General features: G+C 38.6%; 1 protein-coding gene across 2 annotated transcripts in view; it reads right to left on the minus strand.

Moving 5' to 3' along the window:
- Positions 1–20,201, minus strand: part of LOC126248852 (ER membrane protein complex subunit 7 homolog) — a 51,953-nt gene that overhangs the window by 17,851 nt on the left and 13,901 nt on the right. For both annotated transcript variants that reach the window (XM_049950282.1, XM_049950281.1), the window contains exon 2: positions 9,350–9,608. In XM_049950282.1, the coding sequence (XP_049806239.1) occupies positions 9,350–9,608 (259 nt within the window). The remainder of the gene's footprint in view (positions 1–9,349; positions 9,609–20,201) is intronic.

A 20,201-nucleotide genomic window follows, 5' to 3' on the forward strand; every position in this document is an offset into this window, starting at 1 on the left:
CTCACCCTTGACCTGTTCAAAATTCATCTTGAACTTGCAAATCATATAAAAATATCAGAAATATTTATTGATATCATGAATAGAGTCAAGAAACACACAAATTCTAATGGAAAGAAAGTGGGGCAAACATCAACAAAAATTACAAACACTTATAGAAACTAACACACCAGCTAACAATAGATAAACAAACCACACATTCCACATGTAAATGGTCAACCTCATTGACATACAATTCACAAAACAAAAACTAAACCTACTAGAACGAGGATTTCCGTACAATGTCAACACACAGGCTACACACAAGGCAATAAGGAACCTAACAACAGAAAGTTAATATAAGATAAAACAAGAGAAGAAGAACAACTGTAATTTCAAAGCGGGGCTAACAGGAGAGCTAACGGCAGAGGAAAACTATGCATAATATAGGAAAACAAAAATGAACACTGACAGCAACAAAAAATGAGGAAGAAAACAGATCCAGAAAAATAAGAAATAAGCTTAGAAGCAATGGAGCTCACATCATAAAATTGGACAAGAGCAACACCATGGTAGCAAGAAAACAGGAGGAATACAAAACCAAAACCCCAAAATTTACAGAAGATAATAACATTATGAAACTAACCACTGACCCAATACAAAGATCCCAGAAAAACACAAACACACACACACACACACACACACACACACACACAGGTTAGGTTAGGTTAGGTTAGGTTCACACACACACCTCTAAAAACATCTCATATATACTCACAAAACAGAAAGTAATATGTCTCATACAAAAGAACCCCAAGGAATCCACATCAAACAGCCTAACAAATATCCACAAACTAGACACACCAATACGCCCACATATAAATTACAGAAGTGCACCCACATATCACCTAGCCAAAGAAAGGCACACATACTTACAGGAACATTTTACACACACACACACACACACACACACACACACACACACACACACACAAACAACTGAAGTATAAGCGACACTGAAGAGCTTATAGAAAAGATCAAACATCAACATAGCAACAACAGCCAAACTCACATCATTTGACATCACATCCATGTACACCAATATTCCCACCACAGAAACCATCAACATCATAAAACAACAAAAACACATTCCAAATCCCAAATAAAAGAAATAACAAACATTCTAAAATTAAACACAGAACAAAACTATTTCACATCTGACAAACCACTTCTACTCACAATAGGATGTACTCCTCATGGGATCACCAATCACTGGAATCCTAGCCAACATCTTCCTAAATCACATTGAAAACAAAATATTTGAAACCATAGTGAAACCCAAACAATACAGAATAATACACTCCTGGAAATGGAAAAAAGAACACATTGACACCGGTGTGTCAGACCCACCATACTTGCTCCGGACACTGCGAGAGGGCTGTACAAGCAATGATCACACGCACGGCACAGCGGACACACCAGGAACCGCGGTGTTGGCCGTCGAATGGCGCTAGCTGCGCAGCATTTGTGCACCGCCGCCGTCAGTGTCAGCCAGTTTGCCGTGGCATACGGAGCTCCATCGCAGTCTTTAACACTGGTATAATGCCGCGACAGCGTGGATGTGAACCGTATGTGCAGTTGACGGACTTTGAGCGAGGGCGTATAGTGGGCATGCGGGAGGCCGCGTGGACGTACCGCCGAATTGCTCAACACGTGGGGCGTGAGGTCTCCACAGTACATCGATGTTGTCGCCAGTGGTCGGCGGAAGGTGCACGTGCCCGTCGGCCTGGGACCGGACCGCAGCGACGCACGGATGCACGCCAAGACCGTAGGATCCTACGCAGTGCCGTAGGGGACCGCACCGCCACTTCCCAGCAAATTAGGGACACTGTTGCTCCTGGGGTATCGACGAGGACCATTCGCAACCGTCTTCATGAAGCTGGGCTACGGTCCCGCACACCGTTAGGCCGTCTTCCGCTCACGCCCCAACATCGTGCAGCCCGCTTCCAGTGGTGTCGCGACAGGCGTGAATGGAGGGACGAATGGAGACGTGTCGTCTTCAGCAATGAGAGTCGCTTCTGCCTTGGTGCCAATGATGGTCGTATGCGTGTTTGGCGCCGTGCAGGTGAGCGCCACAATCAGGACTGCATACGACCGAGGCACACAGGGCCAACACCCGGCATCATGGTGTTGGGAGCGATCTCCTACACTGGCCGTACACCACTGGTGATCGTCGAGGGGACACTGAATAGTGCACGGTACATCCAAACCGTCATCTAACACATCGTTCTACCATTCCTAGACCGGCAAGGGAACTTGCTGTTCCAACAGGACAATGCACGTCCGCATGTATCCCGTGCCACCCAACGTGCTCTAGAAGGTGTAAGTCAACTACCCTGGCCAGCAAGATGTCCGGATCTGTCCCCCATTGAGCATGTTTGGGACTGGATGAAGCGTCGTCTCATGCGGTCTGCACGTCCAGCACGAACGCTGGCCCAACTGAGGCGCCAGGTGGAAATGGCATGGCAAGCCGTTCCACAGGACTACATCCAGCATCTCTACGATCGTCTCCATGGGAGAATAGCAGCCTGCATTGCTGCGAAATGTGGATATACACTGTACTAGTGCCGACATTGTGCATGCTCTGTTGCCTGTGTCTATGTACCTGTGGTTCTGTCAGTGTGATCATGTGATGTATCTGACCCCAGGAATGTGTCAATAAAGTTTCCCCTTCCTGGGACACGAATTCACGGTGTTCTTATTTCAATTTCCAGGAGTGTATATCATTATGTGGATGATATTGTATGGTTTCTAGATGAAACATCCGACTGCATACTACTCCACAATGAAATAAGTACAGTTCACCCATAGATAAAATTCCCCTTAGAATCAAACAAGGAAAAAAAGCTAAATTTCTTAGACATCACAATACACAGACACAATAACTAACAGCAATTTTCAATATTAAGAAAACCTACAAGCACCAGCACAACCACAGATCAACACTCAAACCACCCCATTACCCAAAAGGAAGCTGGGTTGCAACACATGGTACACATATAGAATCAAACTGCCCTCAATGGTGGAGGACAACTACAAAAATGAGGTACAAATAATCGAACAAACAGCAGTTGAAAATGGATACAAAGCAAACATGATAGGCGAACTAATCCAAAAAATTAAAACAAAAACAAAAATTGCATCCAACACACAGCAGCAAACAGATCGACACCAATGCACAACCACAGGCACACAGAAGACAAACACACAGAACACACCTGAAAACAATGAAGCACCCATAAAGACAAATGGCACACACACACCTACAACAACAGAACGGCTCACAGAATATGCAATATATTCAATAAACAAGGACCGAAAATTGCCTAAAGAACAAACAACTCTATACAAAAGAAACTGAGGGCAACTAACACAACACATCTGGGATCTACCAACTCATGGATCAAAACTGCAACTCAGTTTTACTGGACAAACGAGTAGAAATTTCAACATCACGTACACTGAACAAATAAGGGCACTTACGAGTAACAACAGTAATTCCACATTAACATGTCATCTCACAGACAAGAAACACAGACATAAACATAGACTTAAAAGTTCTTAAATGCGGGAAAAGCACTACACAGAAAATTATAACAATCAAAGACACACTCCACTCCCCCTTCCCCAGCTCAGTGTCACTGCAAAACTCAAAGTTCCCACCCAGAACAAGTAAACATCACACAAGCAGTGAAACAGTGTTTGTTACGAAGCTCCACTCAAACACCCGGGAGAAGCACGAAAACATTAGAAAAGTAAGTACACACATTTACATACATAGTCTACTCCCTCTCCGCAATCAACTTTTCACAAAGCCAAACAGCATACATTTCAACACATTTTTCAAGAATTAGTACTATAAACTAAAAAATGTTAGTCACATAGAAAAATAGCAAACCTTCATTTAAGAAACAATATAATGACAGTATTGCTCCAGGAAGGAAAAGAATCAACATCATATTAGGCCTAAAATTTTGAGAAATTAGGCAATAAAACATTGATAACCACATATTAATCACAGATGACATACTGGAAGGCAATCATTATAGCTGTGCTGCAAACACTAGAGAGATTTGTGAACACCAATATGTAATAATTAGGTATGTATTTATACTTCATGTTAACATTTCTGTCAATACTTGTACTAATGTAAACACTATAATCTCAAAAATTGGTAACCATCTTAATGCATAAATTCTTTGTATATTGTTCAACAGATAATAAATAAAACTCACTGAATATGGAGGAACACCTCTGAAATTTGTGTGGGTAGTAAAACAAGAAAGATTGTATTTGTTCAAGGCAGAACCACATTTCCTTATTACATAATGGAAACACTATTTATCAGTATTTGTACGGATTGATTCTTTTTAATTGGAAGGACAGATGAGAGCTTTGTAACATTTCTAAAGATATGTAAATATGTGTCAAATACATGCCATAAAGTAACTTCAAAAACTGTCAATTGACAAATATATTTATGTCCTGCACTGATAGGTAGCAGATGTAATATCAATATTTATGAGAATGAAGACCATATGTCGGCACAATATTTGTATAGATAAATTTTTGTATAAATAACATGCTACCCCTCATTACATCTGCAGTACATAATGGGGAAATAAAATAACACTGTATGAATGTAGCTCAAAGATAATAATGTGTGTGTAAATTGAAGGGGGTTATAGTCATAAAATGGCAGCCAATCAATGGCAAGCTAAAGCCCACACCTGTTCTGGTATCCAACTCCACAGAAGTTAAATGCTCCCCAGAGGAAATGGACCCACATGGTCGTCAGAGGGCACAGTCTCACCACAGTGCTGCACTCACAGCATAAGGATACCACTTGTCCTGCCACATGAATATGCCAGCCAATAGTGCTCCTCACAGCCAATATAAATACAACCACCCAGTGAATGGTCAGTCAGTTCTGTACTAGACTAACATCTGGAAACTATCATCACAGCACTACAAGCTATTCAATGACTACCTCACTTGGCACTTGGTCTTTCTCTCTGGTTGCAATTTGGATTGCATTTCCATTTGCTCTTGGTCTGTTGATACTGATGTGGCAGAGGTTTCTGCTTTGCTTTTCATTGTTTACATATGTTGCTTTGGTCTTATCCTTTTCTGTGTCCTGTCCACTGTCAATCAGCTGTGTTTAGCTTAGGTACAGCTTCCTATTGTGTTCTCTTCTGCAGGCAGTCCACCTTGCAGCTTCATGTGTTTCTGTTCTGGGTTCTGAGCATGCACTGATATCCCGCTACTCGCGGATATAGCATCCATGAAGAACTTGGAAGCAAGAATTTTGAGCCCACAGGGGTCCATCAATAATGTCAACTTTGTAGTGATGTTGGAAGTGGAAATTTTAAGCATTGACGGTAAAAACTGTTATCTGAGAAGAAAAAAAATTTTAAAATTTAATTTCAGTTTTCTTTTTCACTACAGTCTTAGTTCACACATGCTAATCTACAGTACCTTTTAGAATAAGAGTTCATCCATGCTGTCTGTGCTGCAGCAAAAATTAACACACACAATGTTTAGATTTAATTATTAATAACATTACAACTTACAGAAACACATGTCGACTATCTCGCCACAGTGCTGTCGTGCAGTATAGCTCATTTTTTAACCGAATAAATGGCAGTATGGTAGTTTTACCATAGCTGATTTAGTAGTCAAGCTTTATCCAGCAAACATCACGGAAAATTTGTCTCTGTAACTTGTCACGGACAACAATTTAAAGTTTTCCTAGTTTTAACTGCTTAGCTGAAACCATTACCTTCAAATGGTTTAATTAGTGGGTGCACAATTTAATGCAACATGTATTAGTTGGGGCAAGTTAGTTGGGGCCACTCCTGTTCCTTATTTACATAAATGATATGCCCTCTAGTATTATGTGTAACCTTAAAATATTTCTGTTTGCTGATGACACTAGCTTGGTAGTAAAGGATGTTGTGTGCAACATTGGCTTGGTATCAAATAGTGCAGTCCTTGACATAAGTTCATGGCTTATAGAAAAAAGTTCATGGTTTATAGAAAATAAATTAACACTAAATCACAGTAAGACTCAGTTTTTACAGTTTCTAAGACACAATTCAATGAAACCCGATGTTTTAATTTCATAGAATGGGCATATGACTAGTGAACCTGAAAAGTTCAAATTTCTAGGTGTTCAGATATACAAGGTGTCCCAAAAAAAAGACGCGATTTTAACTTATAATAATATTGAGGCAAATGTCACTAGGTAACTGAAACAGTGTTAGATGTAATTGGCACGGTCTAGAGTTTCAGAAAAAATCCACTAGATGTCGCTACCAGTGCTGATCTGGAGCGTGCAGCCAGTCTCGCACGATATGGCGTTCACGCAACAGAAGGCGTATTATGATATTGAATTTAGTCATACTCAGTCATTGCTTGCAGTTGCTTTTCATAATTGATTTTGTGCTAAACCACTGTCACCAAAGAACATTTGACCATGGTATAAACAGTTTGAAGAAACAGGGTGCCTTTGTAAATGCAAAAGTCCTGGCTGGCCATGCGTTCCTGAACAAACAGTGGAACAAATCCGATGAGCATTTGAGCGGAGCCCCCACAATTCTACGTGTCGTGCTAGCTAAAACTGTATGTTACTGCGCATGACAGTGTGGCGTGTGTTATAGTGTCGTTTAGGCCTCAAACCATACTGATTACAAACTGGTACAAGCTCTTTGAGATGCTGACAAAGTGAAGCGAGTAGACTTTAGCAATGCTATTCTAGAGGACATGGAAGATGACACTTTTATGTCGCAGTTGATATTCAGTGATGAGGCAACTTTCCACATTAGTGGTAAGGTTCACCTTCAATGTGCGTATATGGGGGCTCGAAAATCCTCATGAAACAATTGAACACGAACGTGATTAGCCAAAAGTGAATTTTTTTTGTGCTGTTTTGCAAAGCAAGGTTTTTGGACCCTACTTTTTTGAGGAAGAAACCGTAACAAGACAATTATATCTTGCAATGCTACGGAACTGGTTATTCACACAACTTAACTGACAATTTCATCTATCAGCAAAATGGAGCACCACCGCACTGTCACAATAACGTGCGCAGTTCCCTCAATGCCAACGTGCCTCAACATTGGATAGGGTGTACAGGACCGAGAGACCAGGCTTTACACTCTTTGCCTTCTAGGTTCCCTGACTTAACACCATCTGATTTCTTCCTGCGGGGATATGTTAAACAATGTGTTTACGTTCCTCCCTTACCTCATGACACTGATGAACTGAAAGCCAGAATATCAGGTGCTGTAGCTTCAGTGACAGAAGACACCTTACGCTCAGTTTGGGACAAATTCGGCTATCGGCTAGATGTCGCCCGTGCAGCCAATGGAGGACATACTGAACATTTATGATGGATTTTTATAAACTTCTGTCTTTTCTGAGTAATTTAGTATGCAATTCTTCCTCATAAATAATTCTATTTAAAATCGGGTCACTCTTTTTGGGACACCATGTACAGTAAAGTGTCGTGGAAAGCCCACATTCAGGATCTTGTTCAAAGACTTAATGCTGCCATTTTTACTATTCGAACGTTATCTGAAGTAAGTGATTGTTCCACACGAAAACTAGTCTACTTTGCCTATTTTTATTTGCTTTTGTCTTATGGTATTATATTTTGGGGTAACTCTTCCATTCCAAAAGGATATTTTTGGTTAAGAAATGGGGGGTTCGGGCAATAAGTTGTGTAAGTTCGTGAACCTCTTGTCGACCCCTGTGCGTGCGTGCACGCACGCACGCACGCACGCACGCACACACACACGCACGCACGCACACACACACGCACGCACGCACGCACACACACACACACCCCTTGAAAAATTAAGCTGATTCTTATGTTATATTGTTGACAGTGTTTACTTAAACTTATGGCTTCACTTTTTTCAGTTCATAAACATTTTATTTTTATCTGTTATTACTTTTATGTTTTAATTTATGTACTGACATGTTCCATGACCTTGGAGATTTTCTCCTCAATTCGGTCCTACGGAAACTGACATGTAAAAAAAGTGATTTCCATTAAACATCCTGCTCTTGCTGACAAATAATGTGATTCTATACAAGTTTTTACCATTTCACAGTAATATAAAACCGCTGAAAAATAGTATTCTTAAAATGTTACGCACAAATTATCATAAGAAATATTTGTGATAAAAATTACACTTATACTTTCAGGAGGAGTATGAAAGTTTAATCCACGATGCTTCATGAAGTAATTTGCACTTATTTAAACCAAATCACCAACCACCGGGAGCTGTAATGTGTTAAAATACAGTTTATGCCTAGACTAGCTTAAAACACAAGAAACTGAAAAGAAACAATAAATTGCAATTATTTGATATTATACCACTACAATAATTATCCTATTGATAAAGAATACTGTGTATATTGTTGAGTGTAACATGGAAAGTGCTACACATTTGCTGTCAATCTGGTTCTAAAAATATGGGATAAAAACCAAAACCTACCACATCTCAAAGTAAGCGAAAGCAAACTGTCACATTTATGCAAGTCACATAAGTAACAGAGTTCAAATAAACAGTAAGGCTTTACAGTGATCTACTACATGAAAGGATGGGAAAGTGTATGGAAGAGAGAAACAAAACTTTTTGACAAGTGATTCTTTTTCTTTTCTTTACTACCACGTTGCACTGTCTGCACAACTTTACCACTAAAAACATGAGAATGACTGCTTCAGCTGGAGAGCCAACACTCAGTCAGGAGATTTCACATAAACTACTTGTATAGCTATGGACCAGTGGCTAGTAATGACTGAACTCAATGCAGAAGAACCCATGAAACAATTTAATGTAACGACCTCAGTCAATCAAAGAAAATTTTGTTAGCTAACAGCAGCAAAAATATTTAAATGAAGTTGTAAGAATTAGTTCTAATAACGTATCTCTCTCTTCATCAGACAGTATGTTGGCAAACTACTAATAAGAAGCAGACGTCTCACTAGTGGTAGAGGAAACAAAGGTTGAGGCCACAGCAGCAGCAGCAGAAAGTTTGATTAATTTATATACCATACTAAAAGCTGTTCAATGAACTATAAGTAACATAAATAAGATTGGATTATGGTAACAAGCACAAAATATTAAAAATCTGTCTTGGACATGTTTAAGTAATTTTACTAAGTTACACATCAGTTTTCAGACATTACTTTAGTTCCCTAGGGAAGACTACTAAAACTATAGGATCCACAGTGTTTCAACAGTATTTTGCCTCACTGAAATTGTAAGACAATATACAATACTACACAGTATATACTCACCATAGGACTGAACAGGAAATCTGTGATTCTCCATTGCTCTCTTGCCTGGAAATACCTTAAGCGAGACAGAGCCTTCAGTTTTAAAGGGTATGTCACTGGTATCACTTGAGATGTCTGTATATAATTTACTTTTCTTGCTCTATATTTGCCTTTAGAATTTATTTCCACTCTCACAGGTTCATAGGCATAATCCGGATTGACTACTTCTAGTACATATGATCCTGAAGGCACATTATGTATGGTGAAAGTACCGTCCTCTCTGTAAAAGTATGCATATAATTTATTTCAGAAACACACACACACACAAATAATTATTTCAGGTATAAATTAAAATCAGATCAAATATATAACTTTAAATTTTCATGTAAAGGCAGGCCGCGGTGGTCTAGCGGTTCTAGGCGCTCAGTCCGGAACCGCGCGACTGCTACGGTCGCAGGTTCGAATCCTGCCTCAGGTATGGATGTGTGTGATGTCCTTAGGTTAGTTAGGTTTAAGTAGTTCTAAGTTCCAGGGGACTGATGACCGCAGATGTTAAGTCCCATAGTGCTCAGAGCCATTTGAACCATTTTTTTTCATGTAAAGCTGTAATCTTTCTCAGTCAAGTACCAAATTTACAACTATTAATCACTCTCATATCCTGTCATGCAGCACTTCTTATTTTACAATTTCGTTGAAATTGGTTTCCTTATTGCACTTTCTGGGAGATAGTATAACTCTAATGTACAGTATCTTCGTACTTGTCACCAATTAATGAGGTTCTTAAGAAGACTACTGTTTACAAGTTAAGGATAGTAAAGAAATGAGAGCAAATTTTGTGATCAAGGTATTGGGAAGTTTACAGCAAACAACACTTTTAGCATAAAACAGTCTCCACAAAAACAATTACAAATTTCTGAAAATGAAAATATACATTTTAAAAATCAATAACAAAACCAGAAAATCCCGTCCTCAACAAAACAGTTCATAAGCAACATGATTACTTATAGCTGCCTCAATTTTGGCAGCAATGTGGCATGGTTCCTATGAGGTCATCCAAGAAGTTATTGGTATTGGAAAGTTGATTTAGTGGAGTGGTACCTGAAATGCCAAAATTTGTGTACCCAACACAGCCCATGCATGCTCTTACCAGCTCTTGCGTTGAATGTCTTCACCTGTGAGAAATTCATCAGTCACCATACCTTGATAAGAAAAGAAGTGAATACCCATGAAGTTGTCTGGATAAATGGCCTCTCCGGCAAGTTGCACATGTGGTTGACATATCTCATCACTGTGTATCAAGACGTTAACAGCATCTCTCTCCTCGACAATGAATATATGAGGCCCCGTACGCCCCTACAACATGCAATCTCGTCCACATCAGAAATCCATCACCCCCAAATTGATCTCTTTACATGAGGTTTCTTGACTGTACTAGCTACCACCTTCCCATCAGACATAAGAGCAATAAAAAGTATTTTGAAAAGAGAGGCAGGATTTGTGTGCGATAAAACACATTCCTTGTCCAACTCCAATGTAGTTAACTTCAGAGGAAATCTTTGTGCTCTGGTATGATTAATATTGGACAGATTTTTTTTCTGCCTCTAGAAACCATAATCAGCATTTTCAGATTACACTTTGTGGTGTCCAACACTTACAGTCTGTATCTGAACTTCAAGGAATTAAAGCCTACAGTGAAAAACTGGATCAAAATGGAGTCTTCTGTAGCATTAGATGGGAAACTTCACCAACAGTCTACACACTGCTCACAACAAAATTGAAATGCACCAGCACATTATAGTACCACTGCATTTACTTTCATTATCTTCGAATCCTGTGCCCATTTGGCACATGGTATACTATTTTACCACATAGATAAAACAATTCCAGTTTGTGAGTAAATGTTGATCAGTTACTGAGGTTGTTCACAGCTTCTTTTTTCATTTCACTTTTCTACAACTGGACACTACTGCAGCAGGTTGACAGCAGTGCTAATAAAAATTATGACACACATAGACAGTATAAATACAGAAATATCCATAACACAAAGAATGAAACACCAGTATTAGGAGGCATATCTAATTCTGCCAAGAGCACTGACACAACTAAAAAATGCAATACTCTGGAAAACTCCACCTAAAGAATTAATTCTATGAAACTTATATTGAAATAGTAAAAGCGCCTTCAAACTAAAAGTAAGTATTGTTGGCACTACTTTTCTTGCTGGAGTGTGACTTGGAGAGTTAAATGCTATCCTTTGCGATTGTATAACAGGACAGTAATAAGGAAAGTGTCTTACCTTTTGTTTCCCATGGTCTAAGAATTTCTGAACATAAACACTGGGAAAAACTGAAAGAGAACAGTGAACTACATCTACAACAGTTGTGTGAAATTAAAACTAACATATTTTGACATTTCTAACACTGTGCGCCTCAAAAATCACTGATGAAATTATCAACTAAGCAAAGTTGTTTGCACTGAAAGTCTTTAATTATCACCTTAGCAACATTTGGGAAAGTCTACAGATGAAGGGTAAATTGGGTGCTATTGCACACAGAATGAAAAAATCATCCTAAGAAATGATAAGCTTTTGCATGTGCAAGCTAGTGGTATTGTTCGCAGGACTGAAAAACAAAATAATTCATAAAACAGGTGGTAAAGTAGCTGTACACTTGATGTCCCTCCTAAGAGTTGTCAGGTAAATTTTCTATGAGGTTTTGACAGATATTTGCAATTTCATTTTTTCAATGAGTAGCTGCAGTCAGCTAGTCATGTCTTTCACATGATGCCCAGTGTCAATGGAAAGTGTCAGTTTGCTTCCGCTTTGAGGAAAAAAAAAAAGATTTTAAAGTCGAATTTTACATGCTCATTTAACAGAGCACTCCCAAATTAGTTTAGCGCAATATCTGTGTTATTGATATGTGTAAAGTGGGGAAGTAAAACACAAAGAATAGCCAGTATCCTCCCAGTGACAGAGCAATGCTGCTGTGTGGTAGTAGCAGTCAGCGTGGGCCAGGGTGGTGCTGTTGCTGCTGGTGCGCTGGTTGTTCTTCACCTTCTATGACTTTTACTGTCTCCATTAACACACATTGTTAAAACAAATATGGCACTTGATTAATGTGGGTCCGCTCTATTCAATGGGCAGGTAAAATTCATAGCAACTGTAACGGAACTGAAATGATGGTGGGCTGACAGTAATTTGGAGCCCGCGCGTTGGAAACGGGCGCGCTGGTGTGAGACTGCCAGGGAGTGCACCCTGATGCCATCTATTGGTGAAACTGGGAAGTAGCGCTACCTGTCAGACAATGCACTAAGCTCTCGGAGTCAAATGTATTCTTTTTCTTGGTAATTATAAGTTATTACTGTATGATTTAATGTTATAAAGCACTAGTAGTAAATTATTATGACTGGTATGAACTCCAGGGTAATAAATATAAATATTCTTAAATACTAAATGATTTCGGTAAAAAGGTGGTAGGGGAACGCCCCCACTCTTGGTGATACGAGCGTAGCTAGGGGTAGCTGGAGACACAGGGACTGAACAAGGAAATGGCCTGTGGAGTGTTGACGTGATCGGACGTGCGTAACTGTGCTCACGCAAAAGCGATTGTGCAACAGCGAAGAGGCGAATATCGTCGCCGTTTGTGGAGTACAACGCGACGAATGGTTGTTGAAGCCGCCTCTACGCCACTGGGGCTGATTGTAAGAGTTACTGCACCCAGATTTTATGGCGGACGTGCAGTAACTTATACGAGTGCTACAGCTCGTAGTTCCAGCCGCCATTAAGGGCATGAGGCGTGAAGAGCTGCGTTAGCCACATGCGTCTCACCACCAGCACCGACACGTCTACCCAAGGCAAGACTGCTTGCAATTGTTAAGTCGAACTTTCTATACATGTAAAAGGAGAATACCAGTTTTCTTTTATGCAAGTGCAGAGGACTGAATATAGTAATAAGTAAAATTATGACGCATGTTGTTCATTGTAAAGTGTAGTAACCTCAAACATAGTATAGTGAAATCAGACTGAGGCCACCATCGCCTCTCATTTACAATTCTTTTGGTTGTAGAATACTTTAGCGTATAAGAATGTTGAAAAGAGCAATGGTCACACCAGAATGAGTCGCCTATTTATAGTTACTTAAATTTTTCTGAGTAACCTTTCAGGTAAAGTCACTTAACTAATTCTATATCAGTTGTCCAAAGAGTAATATCCAAAATCATTAAATAAGTGGAAGGATAGAATTTTGTTAACCTAAGTTGCATAAATTGTCTTGGTAGTAATTACCAAGCCAACTCACAGAAATTGAGAGAGTATTTGCTTTGTAGAATCACTTAGAATGATCAGAAATAGTAATATTCAGAATTAAGTTTAAATTCAACTCAAGCCGTTTCACTTTGAAACGAGCCAAAAAATTGATTTATTCTTTTGCTCCTTCAGAGCTGGCGACCGTAGTTATAAGTATTTTCAGGAGGATTCGACGGTAAGTCTGCTGCTCTCGTCGTGCTGATAGGATTATCCACTGCTGCTAGCAGTGGTGATTGGATACATAAGCTCACTACCAAGTTAAGTGGGTCAGGTAGGCAGTGTTACCGTGTGAACTGTAGGGCACTGTAGACCGTGGATCGAACCCGTTCAATCATCACAGCTTTTTGGGAAATAGTCCGGTTAGGAGTGTACTAATCATTAGGTAAATACTGGCGAGTAACGGTCAAAATGTACACGCAAGTGAATTTAGCAAGGTCCATGTAGCACCTAGTTAATGTGGTGCCATGGCGAGGGTAGGAGTGGAGTAAAAGTGAGCTGAGCTTGTGGCAGCTGTGCTGTATTCAAAGATTAACAACGTGAATTCACTACTACCTCTTACCATTAGGACTGAGCTATTTACGGTTAAAATATGTAGCAGTAAGCGCAAAGGCGTGACAGCTACAAGTCCGTATTGGCTTTATACACACGGAAGTAGGAAGCGGGTCATTCCTTCAGTGGAGGGGTTAAAACAACCGAGTCAGTTGAGAACATACCCCATTTACTGATGGAAAGATTCGGCGGTTCGGTCGCACAACTAAGACATTGGAGGTTCATTTAGGAGCAGTGAGTTTCAGGTTCCAATACAGCAATCCACATTTAGGTTTTCTGTTTCATTAAATCAGTTCAGGTCTTTCCCTATATTTATATCCAACTGGGAACAGGGACCTACAGCTTAACGTGGAATTTGAACCACATTTCATTTATGGTGATGTGCACGTCATTGAGAGATGAATGACAGTTTAAAAGTCAGAGTGAAAAATGAGTGGGTCACACAGAATTTGAGTCTGCAACATTTCAGTTTCCAGGCATGTACTTTACTGGTAGACCACCAGGCCAGAAACAGGTTTAGATTAAGCTTCGCTGCCCTCTCAAGTTGTGGTGGCAGAACTCCTAGATGGCAACGGCATCATATTCACAGTCCAGGAGAATAATTCATCACAGTTCTGCCAATTTCCACAAAATATTTGCAAATGATGTACACAAATCTTACTTGTGAATCAATATCTCTATTAGTCAAAACCGGAACAAATATACGGGCAGAAAGCATGCCATGGGACTTCAATTTATGGATGTACAGAAGATAGAAGATTATATCTAAAAACAAAGATGATGTGACTTACCAAACGAAAGTGCTGGCAGGTCGATAGACACACAAACAAATACAAACATACACACAAAATTCAAGCTTTCGCAACCATCGGTTGCTTCGTCAGGAAAGAGGGAAGGAGAGGGAAAGACAAAAGGATGTGGGTTTTAAGGGAGAGGGTAAGGAGTCATTCCAATCCCGGGAGCGGAAAGACTTACCTTAGGGGGAAAAGGATAACATTCAATTACCCCTTTTTCCTTGTGTTTTATTAATCTTATATCCTCTTTCCAAGGGGGAGGGAGGGGGAGAGGAGTGCCCCACCAACTCCTTGGTTTCTTTTACTAATTGCGCAATGCAGAGATTGTATAACATTTAGGATAGACAGACCTCTAAAACATGACATTTAAAGAAAAAGTAAAGCAGGAAAGGCTAGAGGGGAATGTGAAGCTATACAAGCATGAATGAAAAAGGGGGATGAAAGATGGTGTGCATGGGAAAATTAAACAAACCTTTGGAAGAAAGAGAAGCAGCTGGTGAATAGCAAGAGCTCAGATGGTACGCCATTACCATGCAAAGAATGAAATGCTGAACGGTGGAAGGAATGTACAGAAGGGCTATACAAAGGAAAGAAACATGAAAACAATATTACAAAAAGGAACCTTGACAAGGCACTAAATGGCTTAAGTTGAAACATGGCATATGGAACACATGACATTCTGTGAAAATTACTGAGATCCTTGGGAGGACTAGTCATGACAACACTATTCAATCTAGTATGCAAGATACACAGGATAGGTGAAATAGCATCAGACACCAAGAACAATCTAATAATCCCAATTCCAATGAAAGCATGTGGTAACAGGTAATAAATATTACCAGACCATCAGCTTAATAAGTCATTGTTGAAAAATACTAACAAATTATTTACACAAGAATGGAAAGACTGGTAGAACTCAGCTTCAAAAATTAGTTTGGGCTCCAGAAAAAATGTAGAAACATGTGAAGCAATACTGATCCTGCAACTTGTCTGAGAAGATAGAACAAAGAAAAGAAATCCTGCATGTGTAGACTTAGGAAAAACATTTGACAATGTTGACTGGAATGCACTTTCTGAAATTCTTAGGGTAACAGGGATAAAACACAAGGAGAAAACATTTTCTACAATTTGTACAGAAATCAGACTGCAGCTTAAGAGACAAACAAGATAGAAGGGAAGCAGTTGCTGGTGGTGGGGGGGGAGAGGGGGTAGGGAGTTGCAACCTATCCCCAAAATTATGCAGCCTATACATTGAGAAAACAGAACTTTCAAAACAAAATTAAAGTTCAGGTAGATAAAGAAAATTTTGAGGTTTGCTGGTGACATTGTAATTCTGTCACAGACAGCAAAAGAACTTTGAATATAAGCTGAAGAGAATGGATGATGTCTTGGAAAGATGATGATGATGACTGGTTTGTAGTGCACTCAACTGCATGGTCATCAGCACGGGGTATTGTCTTCTCATGAGTAGATATAACTGAAGAGAGAATTGCTGAATCGAGTTAACGTAGTGCAAGAATAGTATTTATGCTCATCTGAAACTTTATAAGGAATTTGGTATATCTTAAAGATATGCATTTTGATTCTTGATTTTAATGATGTGGAAGCATCATAACCAAACCCAACACAGCTGCAACAAATTAATGAGCAATAAATGAAATATTTGAAAGCATTTTCTAATGGTTCTTCGTAAATGGTCCATCACTTAACTTAGGGGGGAAAAAAGTTCAACTTGAGGCCTCATTTTGTAAAAAAGGGTTATTCACTTGAAAGTAAGCAGGATAATTAGGAAAGAATAACTAGTGATTAGAGGGAAAATTATACAATGAATTTCTGTTCAAGATTTCACAAAAAAAAAAAAAAAAAAAAAAATAATAATAATAATAATAATAATATAATATAATAATGTGAAAAACTGACAAATTGATATCAAATAGGACATAATGAGAACTAATTTTGGAAAAAAAGTAATTCCTTTAAAATAATGAGGGCAATAAAGAAAACTTCATTAGTTATTTGAGAGAAAAGTGAAATAGTTGACAAACAGCTGCTATTAGTTACATAAATGATGTGTCAAAAAGTTCATCTCTTCAAGGCCTAACTAGTTTGCATCTAAAAAGTTACTTTGGTGTGATATTTAACTGTCAAAATGGTTTCTTCGAATAAACTACTAAATTCGGAACATTTTGAGGCCAGAAGACATTAGGAAAGCAAATGAGGTGTCAATAAGATTAATGAACAAAACAAACATTGAATACAGCTGGGGCACATAATATTTGAGAAAGTGGTATTTCTTATTCAGGAAACAAATGTAACAATAGTAGACTCAAATATCCACAACTTAATACTACTCTTTCACAGAAAGGACCAAAGTACTTGACAACTCTATTGTTATTTAAAGGTGTTGTTAGTTAATAAAACTGGGATCATTTCTCTCTGATAATTCCTTCTGTTCCATAGATGATTTTCTATGTGGTGTTGATGTGGTTTTGTTGAAAAAACAAAAATAAAAAAAATTAAAAAAAATCAGTTAAACCTATGACCATCATGGAGCCATGTTCTTCAAAGAGTAAATGTATTTATGAACCTACTGACACATTCCACATTATGGTGAGTTATCATGAATATGAGCCACAGAACATGCAAAAAGAAGTGTGAAACAATCAGTAGCTATGGCAAACCAAACTGAACAACGTGATATGTATTAAGACCGGTTCCATTTTTAGATTTAAAGTTATTAAATTTTTAAAGAAACCATAATTATTCATATAATTACAGAAAGTACTCTAAGTGAGAACCTGTGGCTTGACTAATAGAATACCATACTGTTTCCACAACGAATGAATAAGTCGTGTAGAACCTTCTGGCCTACACATTACCCAGACTTAAATCATTAGGTCTGTATTTTGTATTTTAGTAGCTCTCTGAAAGGAATTGTTTGTTCAGAGCTCTTGACTGAAACAACCCTACAAGCTCCTTGTACTTTCGAAACCTCCAACATTCAATTGGTGTACGAAAACAAGAATCTAGACACAACGTGTTATATCAAAATGTGCTTGTGCAGCTGAAGGATGGACATCCAAATCAGATGAGGAAGATGGTCCGGCCATAACCATGAAACAAAGAGAAGGAATATGAATTTTAGATATGACTATGATAAACTAGCAATGAGTTGTGTAAATTACTTGCAGACAGAACCATTCAAATGAAGTGTAGAGCAGACACTTTTCAAATTCATGGTAAAACTTTATGGTTGTTGTGTTGATATACCATGATTTTTGACTAGTTCACACACATCATTGTTCATGGAAGACAGATGTTGATGAGTATAACACTTGTCAAAACATTGTTGTACTTATGTGCTGCAATTCTACTGGAAACCCGAAAGCTCTTTATCTACAGTATAGATAGGGAAAAATCAAATGTTCTTACACTCAGGAAATCTTTTTCACTCCCAGAAGTAATACAATTTTTAGCTTGGGATGTTTTCTATTTACCTTTGTCCATGGTCTTCCTGTGTTTTATAAATGCTGTCACTTATAGTTTGGAAATGAAGCACATTTCAAACAAGTAGTATTTAGTTTGGTGCTTTGGTTCCACTGGTGCAATAAGTCTTACATATTAAGGATTATTGTATATTGTGCAAACATTTATAGAAGCTAGGAGGACATCGCAGGTTTGGCTCAAGTCTAGATCAGGGCCAGAAGCAGTCACAGCTGTGCTTATCTGCTATTCATTGGTTGGCAATGCGCCAGTTTTGTGTAGCCAGGGGGATGATTCTTTAGCATAACCAATGTGAGGTGAGAACAGAGGCAATGTATTTCTAGTGCTGAAATTGAAACCGTTGTCTCGTTTGCTGTTCTTCAGTGTATTAGTGAGTTTTGAGAGAAATATCTTGTGATTATGGCAGTGGGTGCTATAAGGTGGACTGATTTAAGTAATTTAGGTCTGCATGGTGATGCCATATGTTGGTGCATGTCTTATGGATTAATTGCAGAGACATAAATATATCAAAAGTAGTGGTGAAATTGCTCTGGAAGGTTTGTGTGGATGGATAATCTGGAAGTGCGGCAAAAGCCACTACTTTGAGTAAATGGATCAATGTTTTTTTTTTTTAATTCAATCACAGGTGAAGAAAGGCAGATCAGTGTCATCAATAATAAAGTCACACTTTTAATATATTAATAAACTCTGATCGACATACCTTCTTCCATAATTTAATTAAAATAATTGACCAACTTATTTGGTGTGCTCAAGCAGATCAATTGCATAGCAACATAGAACACAGCTATATTTCACTTCTTTTTGAAATATATCACAGATTGAGACGCTGTCCTTGGTTTGTAGATACCAGCCCAGTGTACATAGCTGTGATTCGAACAAGGAGCAATTAAATTTATAATCCCCACTTACAGCAATTTTTCACCCTTTCTTCTGAATGTATTATTTCAAAACACGTCATCTGCCTGCTGCTCTCTCATTGGCTGCATAACACAAATAGCTAAATCATCTTTTGTTCCCATCATACCGCACAATAAGTGCTGACAACATTCTTGCACGAAACACACAAGTCCACCACTGGCCCTATTCTAGACTTTTACAAGCAGTGTTGGATCTATCAAAAAGAGAGTTCTGTAATATTGTTTTATGAAGTTCACACAAATGTGTACATTAAAAAAAATTTGAGTCAAGACCATAATTATAGGTCTAGAATTAATGGAAATTAATTTATATATTTCTGAGACCTCTGGGAGAAGTGTTAACTGTGCCGTAACATGATTTTTGGCACAAAGGCTATTAAAGAAAACATTGGTAATATTTTCTGTTGTAATGGAAGGAGGGCTCTAACACCACGGAAGAGTCTACTGAAAATATAATAATCACATGTGGTAAACATTTGTGACATTCTGATGGCATGTGAACAGTAAAAATTTTTGTAACATTTCACACATATAATTTGCATATGTATGTAGTGTACATTACTTAGGATCTAAATATTGTTACAATATAGTGTATATGGAGGGGGGGGGGGAGATAAAGCAAATCTTACATTACCAGTCAAGTAATAGCCTTCTCTTAATGTAACAGTCCAACTGCAGTGGAGGGCGACTTACTGAACAAAAAGTCACAAAGTTCGAAAAACATCGGTCAGTATGAGTGCCTTTAACATTTTGTCGAGACAGTAAACATATTTTGTAGCACATAAATATCAACAACATTTAGTAAT

Source organism: Schistocerca nitens, chromosome 3 (assembly GCF_023898315.1).
Source record: "Schistocerca nitens isolate TAMUIC-IGC-003100 chromosome 3, iqSchNite1.1, whole genome shotgun sequence".
Lineage (NCBI taxonomy): Eukaryota > Metazoa > Arthropoda > Insecta > Orthoptera > Acrididae > Schistocerca > Schistocerca nitens.